The sequence below is a fragment of the Medicago truncatula genome, chromosome 8 (genome assembly GCF_003473485.1).
Source record: "Medicago truncatula cultivar Jemalong A17 chromosome 8, MtrunA17r5.0-ANR, whole genome shotgun sequence".
Classification (NCBI taxonomy): Eukaryota; Viridiplantae; Streptophyta; class Magnoliopsida; order Fabales; family Fabaceae; genus Medicago; species Medicago truncatula.
In genome coordinates, this window is record NC_053049.1 from 28,836,185 (window position 1) to 28,846,092 (window position 9,908).

At 37.2% G+C, this 9,908-nt stretch overlaps 1 protein-coding gene across 1 annotated transcript; it reads left to right on the forward strand.

The window, feature by feature from the left end:
- Positions 1-6,655: 6,655 nt before the first annotated feature.
- On the forward strand, positions 6,656-8,682 carry LOC112417395 (uncharacterized). The gene is made up of 5 exons (XM_024773023.1): positions 6,656-7,117; positions 7,208-7,743; positions 7,790-7,879; positions 7,972-8,272; positions 8,365-8,682. The coding sequence occupies exons 1-5, from the start codon at positions 6,656-6,658 to the stop codon at positions 8,680-8,682; spliced, it is 1,707 nt and encodes a 568-aa protein (XP_024628791.1).
- Positions 8,683-9,908: the final 1,226 nt, after the last annotated feature.

The window sequence follows — 9,908 nt, forward strand, 5'->3', positions numbered from 1 at the left end:
GGGGGCCTGAGATTACCATATTGAGGAGGGTAAGTAGGTCTTGTTGAAGGTCCAGGTGCAGCTCTAGGGTTTGCACCTTGTAACCAAACATTAGGAGAATGTCCATAGTTTCCATAGCCATTACCATTTCCAGAACCTCCATAGCCAACAAATGGTCCACCATAGGTGCCATATCCCTCATATTGAGGTGGAACAGATAACCTATGATAGCAAATACTGGCATCATGCCCAACCTTGTAACATATCTGACATTGAACAGATCCTCCTCTACCATAATTGCGGCCTCCCCTACCTCTGAAGCGGCCACCACGAGATCCTCTTCCTCTAGAACCACCTCTATTACCAAAATTAGGGTTAAAGAACTGGGAAGCATCATGTGCATTAGGACTTGGTGAAAAATTGTTCTGCTGGTCAAAGTATGAACCAGAAGCCTGATTGTTACTATTCTTTACATCAGAATTAGGTGCCTGAGTCACATTCACAGATGCAGTATCTCCAATTAAAGCTTTCTTAAATTTTTCATTGCGTGATTCTTGTGTCAAGAGTTGAGATTCTAGTTCATCAAGAGAAATTAGGTCAACTTGACTGTTCACAGTAGCAACTATGGCGTTGTATTCTTCTGGTAAGGCCTCAAGAACAAGTTCAATTAGGTCACGGTGAGAAACCGGATCTCCAATTGACATCAAGGATTCAGAGAGCGTACGAACACGAGCTATGAATTCAGTGATAGAACGCGTTCCCTTAGTAATTGTGCGCAACTCAGAGCGAAGCTGTCGCGAACGTGTACGCATTTGAGTGTAACAATAAGTGTGAATAGCATCCCATACCTCATGCGAGTGGCGCAACCGAACAAACCGCGCAAGCAGGGAGGCAGAGACGGTGGAGAGAATCCACGTACATAGCAACGAGTCCTGCTCCTCCCAATCGGTGAACGCCGGATTTTCGTCACCGGCCTCGCGCGCTGCATCAGAAAGGAAAACCGGTGGAATTTGCGGCGAAACGACATAGCGAACCATTTTTGTACCGCGTAGAACTCCTTCAACTTGCTGCTTCCACTGGAGATAGTTCGTATCGTCGAGCTTGACGGATACGACTTGTTTGAAGGTGCGCGAAGCCGCCGCAGTAACGCGTGGAGCTCCATCGTTGTTCATTTGAGTTTCTGTGTTGTGCGTAGGAATAGGAGAAGTTTGCGATGAAGAAGACGAAGCAGAAGCCATGGTTTAGGATCGAGAAAAAATGCTCATGATACCATATTAGAAATTAGCAACCGCCATTGATGAACAATGGTGAAGCTTGTAACAGAAATCAGTTAGAGGAGAGAGAAAGAGAAGAGAGAGAGAGAAGAGAAGAGAAAGTTGTTATTCTGTATATTAATGATAAACTGAGAGTTACAATGTATTTATAGAGGCATCCTAGATGCATATAAGTGATGACACATGTCATACTCTGAGAGGCTAAACTATGATACTTAATATAAAGTCTTAGTCTCTATATACTCTAACACAACATACGTCAAACCTTGAGAAGAGAATTGAAGATAATCATAATCCAGCGCAGTGGGAGCAAAATATGGAAACAGATCGTTATGCACTGACATATAAAAGAAAGAACAAAAAAAGAACTTTTTCTTTGATAAGTAATGAACAGCAGGATAAAATAGGAAAGATTGCCAAGTAAGTCAGTGGAAAAATGCTGGAGACTGATAGTTTGGGTGCACAAGATCAGGACCAGCCTGCATCCGAAATGCATGTAGATTCTATAGGTTGTGATGTGGAAAATGATAGATGTGATCAATGTAAAAAAGTTGTCCAGGGCAAGGTTGTGACGTGCAGACATTGTAAACGAGAAAGATTTTGCACACGCTGTTTAGAAGATTGGTACATTTTCCTTTGCTTGTCTTTCATTTTATTTTCCTCCCTATCTTACTTGTCTTGTTTATTGAATATATATGTCTTGTTCAGTTGGGGTGAGAATTGGGGGTTCTTTATGATATTGGATAAAGCTATTGTAAAAATCACGGGTTTGGATTTTGAACGATAAAATCCTGACCAATATATATTTTTGTTGTGTCTTGTGAAGGTATCCTCACTTGAAAGAAGCTGATATTGCTACAAAATGTCCTGTGTGCTGTAGAAATTGCAATTGCACACCATGCTTGCTATCAAGTGATCTTCTCAAAGTCAGTTCTCCCCTCTCCCAGAATATCTATTCCTATTATTTTCTTGTATTCTGTATTTGAAATGTAATGACCTGGTTTACCTATAGGAGATAAAAGAAAAAGAAATAACCACCGGAGATAAGGAGGTTAAGCACTCCGTGTATTTGTTGGAAAAACTCCTTCCGCACTTAAGAGAGCTGGACGAAGAACAAACATCAGAGATGGAGATAGAGGCTAAGAGACAAGGTATCTTTTCCTTGAAGAGTCGTAGTTGAGTTTTTTGATGTATGGATTGATGTTGTTCCCTAAATAAATGTATTGACTATTGAGTGTCGAGAATCAACTATCCCAAAAGCTTAAGCTGTTGGGTGAAGACAACACATCAATGGCTTTATATTATTGGTCTAACATGCCTCCTTGTGAGAGCCCTTTCGGACTTGACATGTGGGTGGCAAATATCACACTCTATATCAGGTGGTCATAGAGGCTTTGTTACCACGTCAAGTGTAACGCCCTCTTTGAATTATCTAATTATTTAATTGAGTCTAGAATTTATTCTGATGAGTTTATATTATATTTATATGATATATGTGTAATTTAAGAGGTTTATATGATTGAGGTGGTTTAATGTGATTTTATGAGGAGTTGTGACTTATTTTATTGTTTAATAAAATAAGATTTGAAAATAAAATAATTATTGAGTTTAAGGGTTGTTTTGAGATTTTAAAGAGTTTTGGAAGAGAGAGAGAGAAATACGATAAGATAGATGGAGGAGATATAAATAAGATAAACCTAGTTTAGAAAAAACAGTACGTACGATCAATTTTTGGAAAAAGGGAGAAAAAACCAAATGAAGAGAAAGTGACCTAGAAAGCCCCGATTTTCACATTCTAAGGTAAGGGTGAGACTAACTTTGCACTTCTATTAAGTCTGTGATTCAATGGTTAGATTTAACATGATGTAGGATGAGTTTTAGAGGAATTGAAAATTAGATCAAAGTTGTAGAATTATTGTTAAACGGTGCAAACTTGTTAGATTGATGTAGAAACTGTTCTTATACCTTAGATATTGTGTAGGATGAATTCTGGAATCAATGTTAGGCTTAATACCATGAGAAATAGTGAATTTTCGTGAAAACTGCACTTCTGACCAAGCCAACATTCATCACTCGCCCTCGCGAACGATGATCCTCGCCTCGCGAGTGATGAAGTTCATCGCTCGCCTCGAGAACAATTTCCCCTCGCCTCGTGAGTTGCACCTCGCAGCTCGCCATGGCAAACAGATGAACTCGCCATAACGAGCATGACCAAAGAGCTATCCAGATTTCGTAATTTTGACTTTTGAGTTGATCCTTAAATGTTTTTGAGTGCCTGAACATGTCTAATAATGATTAGGAGAGATTGAAGATTGAGATTGAACCTGGAAAGACTTTAGAATGAATTTTTGTGAATTGTACCTGAACTTGCCATGGCGAGTAGAGGCTCTCGCCTCACGAGCTAACTAGTTACAGAATGCCTTGTTTATGTTAAATGCGATCTTTGTCGCACAAGTTGATGTGAGTTGATCTTAGAGGTTAGAAACTAAGTTGTTTATCTTTTTGTTATTGTTCTAGTAAGACTGATGCATATGAATTGATGTTGTTTATAATGTTATATAATTGTATATACATTAAATGGAATATGTTGATGGCTGAGATGTTGTTGATTGCATTCGATATTGTTATATCGTGATGATTTGCATACTGCCTATGTTGTTGTTTGTTGTTTAACTAAGCTGCATGAGTCGGTCTAAGTTGATGATGATGATGTTCCAAATTATTGGACTTATTTAAGAGGTTGTTGTTCTAAATGGTTAAGATGTTGTGTCCATGCATTAGCATTCATTGTTGGGGGCTTGATGCCCTGGAGCTTTAGCTCAATTATGTTGGGGGCTTGATGCCCTGGAAGTATATTAATACTTATTACGTTGAGGGCTTGATGCCCTGGATTGGTACCACATGCATACAAGAGGTTTAAGTTGCATAGTTGCATTTGTCGAGTCAAAGATGATAAGTTGTGAAGTTGTGATTATTTTATATGAACTATGAATGACGTGATAAGTGATACATTATTATCTATGACGAATATTATGATGATTTCTCGTTGTTAAACATAATTATTGAATTATAATCTTAATATTATTGTTTTGTGAAATCTCACCCCTTCTGCTTGGAAATGTTGATCTTCGTATGAGTAACTTGCAGGTGGTCAAGTTTAAGTATCTGGTGTTGCTGTCGTGAGTGGTTATCCCTCACTGTGTCCTTTTAGGTGCTCTGATACGTAACGAGATGAGATCTTTTGTGGTTATTTCTTGTTCCTTTACGTATTTGATTTATGATTAAGTTGTTTGACTGAATTTATGATGATGAACTTATCCGCTGCAATGTTTTGGAATTTGATTTATGTTGTAGGATAATTAGTTTAATTATTCCGTTTTTATGATAAATACTCTGATTATATGTTTGAAATTTAAGTTGGGAAAACGGGGTGTTACATCAAGAACCACCTGTCCCAAAGCTTAAGCTGTTTGGTGAAGGCAAATGAATCACTTTATATTATATTTCTTAAAAACTGAAAATTAAACGACGCTGATACTAAGCTAGATTTGATCAGGGTATATGTTTTCCAGTACTCATGATGCTACTCACGAGAAAATTGCTTTTTAGTGATATCAGAAATTTCTTTCTATCATGAATACTAACTGCAAATGAAAAAAAAAAAAGATTATTTGTTTTATAAGCTTTGATAAACTTTGGCATAAACTTTGGCCTGTGAATATCAATTTTGTTTGCTTCATCGATGTTTCTAGGTTTGATTCTTTAATCTAGAATTAATTATATCCATCTTTCTCTTTTTAGCAGTTTTTTTTTCTCTCTGTCATTCTTTTTATTTCTTTTATTTTATTTATTTTGGATTACTTACCTACTTGGTATCCTCCTGCTTCATACTTTTTTTATTGTATGTGCTATTGGATTATTGGTTAAGTTTGTGTCTCATCTCATGCACCAGTTAGAGCTAATTTCTAGTTCCATGTCTTTTCATTTTTTAATGTGCTCTTGGGATGTGCATTACAGGAGTCTCCCCCTTAAAGCTAGAAATAGAAGTGGTAGATTGCTCTCCAGATGAGGGGGCCTACTGGTTGGCACTTATCTAATCTATTATTGTCTTTTAGTTATCCTCATATTATAGTTGTTAACTGAACCCTGTTTTTGTAGTAACAACTGCAAGACATCGATATTTGCCTACCACAGATACTGCACAAAGTGTGATTTTGAGATTTGTCTCATCTGTTGTCGCGAACTTCGTGACAGAAAGCTTCTAGGTGGTGATGATTATCTACATGTAGGGTATGAAAATATAGAGCACAAAGAAACTGCATCACATGATGCTGACAAGCCTGAGATTAGTGAATTGTCAAGATCAGGTTGGCATGCAGATAGTTATGGCCGCATTCCCTGTCCAAAAGGAAGTACTGAATGTGACCATGGCTTTCTTGAATTGAGAAGCTTAAAACCTAAAAATTATATCACAGAGTTAGTAAGTGAAGCAGGAAAACTAGCAGAAAAATACCAGTTTCTGTTTGCAAAGGAGCCTATCTGTCCATGTTTGAAGCTTGCTAGAGACAGTAATAACAATTATATATTTTCGCCTAAGGCTGTAGACCTACATAATGGGGACTTGAGTCATTTTCGATGGCATGGGAGCAAAGGGGAGCCTGTAATTGTCAGTAACGTGCTTGATTGTACATCTGGTTTAAGCTGGGAACCAACAGTCATGAGCCGTGCATTCCGTGCTATAAGTGAAACCACGTCCGATACTTGTTTTTGGATCTGAATACCCTTGATTGCTTAGATTGGTGCAAGGTTTGTGGGATTTCTCAATCTTTAACATTGAGCGATTTGGCTAAAATTCAATGTTATTATCATTCTCAAGAAAGTTATTTGAATTCAACAAATTCCATGCAGTCTGCATCTCAGCGATGCCTGATTAAAATTGCATGGCTCCAATTTAAGCTTGGTAAGTCGGCTATCAAAGTAAACTTGAAACCAGAGCCGTCCAGTCTTGATCCAATGTCTCGAAGTTGTTGATTGTGTGAATCCATTTAATTTGTGATTGCAGGGAATTTGGATTCAACTTATTCCTGATTTGTTTAACATCAATATATTTTTACTTTATAGTTTGCTTCTACATATTGCGAACCATTGCAATTTTTTTTTTTAACCGTTGAAAACTCCTACATATATCCCATATTAGGTAACTCCATCTGTTAACATTGTCAGCAACTCAATTCATAAGATTACAATGTCTTTGGATATCTCCTCTGAAAGAAACCTTTTCTAGGTGTTCTGCTGCCCGGGTTTTCAATTGCTAGGTCTACTCGGTTGAATTCCCCATTTGTCAACAGGAATGCCACGCTAGGGTTTAAACTCAGATGTAACTTTTTCTAGGTGCTATTGGTATGTCTTTTGTAAAAGGAAAATGTTGTTTCTTATGGAAATGCATAGTGAAGAAACTTGAGAATAATCATGGTGCTATAGATGAGCAATATGCTCATCTTAAGAATTATGCTGAGGAATTGCGTAGGATTAACCCTGGGAGTACTGTGAAGATAAAGTGTAGTGCTGGTCTTGAGGGTCCTTTGTTTGAGAGGATGTATGTGTGTTTCAATGCAAGCAAAAGAGCTTTTGTTCAAAGTTGCAGACCATTGATAGGTCTAGATGGGTGTTTCTTGAAGGGTATGTATGCAGGACATCTGTTCTCAGCAATTGGTAAAGATGAGAATAATCAGATGATGCCCATTGCATTTGCTGTTGTGGAGGCTAAAACCAAGGAATCTTGGGATTGGTTTATAGATATGTTGCTAGCTGATTTCAATGGTATTCAACATAAAAGATGGGCCTTTATATTATATCAACAAAAGGTAAAAATATGTACATTTAAATTCATCAATTATTGTTGTGTTTCAATATATGTAAAGTTACTAACATTTCAATGATTTATTTTCTGCAAGGGCCTGGTTAACACAATTGCTGCTACATCAGAACATGTTGAACACAGAGTTTGTGTGAAGCATTTGTATGGAAATTGGAGGAAGAGACATGGCGGTGAACACCTAAAGGAAGCTTTGTGGATTTCTGTAAGAGCAACAACTGACCCTGAGTTCAAGAAGGCTATGGAAAATCTGAAGAAATTGAGTGAACCTGCATGGAAGGAAATGACTGAGTTGCCAATAGGTATGTGGTCTAGAGCTGGGTATAGTACATACACATGTTGCGACCTACAAGTCAATAACATATGTGAAGCATTTAACAGTGCCATATTAGAATACAGAGAGTATCCAATCATTTCTCTGTTTAAGGGTTTGAAGTTTTACTTAACAAGCAGAATTGTGAGACTGAGAGATTATATGTTAAGATATGAAGGTGATATTTGTCCTAAGATTGCAAAAATTATGGACAAAAATAAGAGGGACGCTGATGGATGGTCACCAAATTGGCATGGGGACAGAGATTACTCCTCATTTTCTGTGGGTAATGGTATTGATAAGTATGTAGTTAGTCTGAAAGATAAGTCATAAGTCATGTGCTTGTAGAAAATGGGACATCACTGGCATACCTTGCCCTCATGTTATTGCTTGTATGAGGTTTAATAACCAGAATCCAGATGATTTTGTGGCCCATTGGTACATGTAATTATGTTGTTAACTATTTTGCTATTTTGCTAAAGCCTTGTAGTAATTGAGTACTAACTAATTTTGCTAATTATGTTGTACAGGAAACAAACTTTCTTAGACTGCTATAGCAATCTAATGTTGCCATCAAATGGACCTAAGCTTTGGCCAGAAGTAGTTGGTGATCCCATATTACCACCTAAAATGAGAAGAGCTCCTGGTAGACGAAAGAAGTTGAGGAGGAAGACAAATGATGAACCAAAGAAACCATCTGGTGCTGGTGGGATGGTGAAAAGAAACCAAGAAACTGTGAGATGCAGAAGGTGTAAGGAGTTAGGCCATAATCAGAGAACTTGTGGGGGAAAGACTGGTGTAGATAGGAATCTTCCTAAGGGAGGTAACAAGGTATGATTGAATCTTGTGAACTGTTTATGATGCATCTTGTGTATACATGATGTGAAATAAATTTGAATTAGTGTTGTGTATGTTTTCTGTAGACTGGTGCAGATAAAGGGAAAGGGAAAGGCAAAGCAGTTGCAACTGGTGCATCAAAGAAAGCTAAGAAGCACACACAAACTGGAGGTAGTCAAGCTGGTGGGAGTCATGCTGCTGTTGTACTTCAAGGTGGTGGGAGCAATGTTGGTGGGACCAAAACTGTGACACAGACTGTGACACAAAGTGCTACTAAATCAGCCCCTGTTACAGATGGGAAACATGTAACTGTTGGTGAGGCTACAGTGTTTGTGCCAAGAAAGATAAGGACAACAGGAACCAAGAGGAAGGTGGATGAAATTGGAACAATCTGTCAACAATAACTAGTCCTTTTTAAAGTCATGAGACTTATGTAATTTTGTGATGTAATTCATAAGTACTCTTTGCAGTATTTATGTTATTTTGGGATGTAATTCTGCTAAGTACTTTCTGCTAAATTAGACTGCTAAGTTGCTAAGTTATGAGACCTATGATTTTTTGGTTTGTAATGCTAAGTGCACTTTTGGTGTATAACCTTTTAGTTAGTAATGATAACTACTTTTATGGTGCTATTTCTATGTGCTTATTTAAGATAGCTTTTAGCATTAAACTTTTGTTCAATTAAGTACCACAATTGCCATATTAACACAAGCAAACAAACATTTTTGATTAATGAATCACAAATTACATCAAACTTTAACAACACATAGTGTTTCATAAAATTACAGAAACTTAAACAGCACATTAAGTTACTAACATTAAGCTAAAATGCATTAAATTACATAAACTTAAACAACACATTAAGTTACTAACAAGAGAAACTAAACAACTGAAACTTAAAAACACTTATAGCAAACTACACCAACACTTAAGACCAACAAAACCACTAATATGACTATCACTTTTAAGAGACTTTTTTCCTTCTTCAGTTTATTGTTTTTCTTCAACAATCCACTAATGATTTTCTTCTGTCTATCTGGAACTTCAGGATCAAACCAACAGAAGAAGTTGCATCTCCTTCTTAAGAAGAATCTTCCACATCCATGGAATCTCCTTCCTGGGTTTTCTTCTGTCCAAGCAGTCACCAAAGGAGATGAAGTAGATAAAATAGTCACAAGGAAGGGGGGGGGGGGGGGGGGGGGGGGGGTTTGAATTGTGACCCTTTAAAAATTAAACATGCTACTTAAAATTTATTCTCAAGTTGATAACTTGGAATGGTTAAATTAACATACAAACTTCAGAATGTTCTGAAGTATTAGTATAAACACAATTTGAATAATTAAATGTGTTTGTGTGTGTTGTGTTTACTGTAAGTAAATAGTAAAGAGAAGAGAAGAAGAACACACAGAAATTTATAGTGGTTCACCCAATGTGGGTTAGTCCACTCCTCACAATCTTGTGAGATTTTCCACTATGATGCTTAAGATAACTTCTCAAATCCTGCACCTTACAACCTTGTTCACCTGAGCAATTACAACAACTGTATTCTCTTAGCCTCAGCAGGCTTACACCTTTCTTGCTAAGTTACCCACTTAGACTTTACACCTTTCTGCTCAAACTAACACTTTAG

What these genes read in the sequence shown, in the direction of transcription:
- LOC112417395 (XM_024773023.1), top strand. Translation starts at nt 6,656, where the DNA reads ATGTCTTTTGTAAAAGGAAAATGTTGTTTCTTATGGAAATGCATAGTG. An exon ending in TTATATTATATCAACAAAAG is followed by an intron (nt 7,118 to 7,207) that starts GTAAAAATATGT and finishes ATTTTCTGCAAG; the next exon opens with GGCCTGGTTAACACAATTGC. An exon ending in TTCCTAAGGGAGGTAACAAG is followed by an intron (nt 8,273 to 8,364) that starts GTATGATTGAAT and finishes TGTTTTCTGTAG; the next exon opens with ACTGGTGCAGATAAAGGGAA.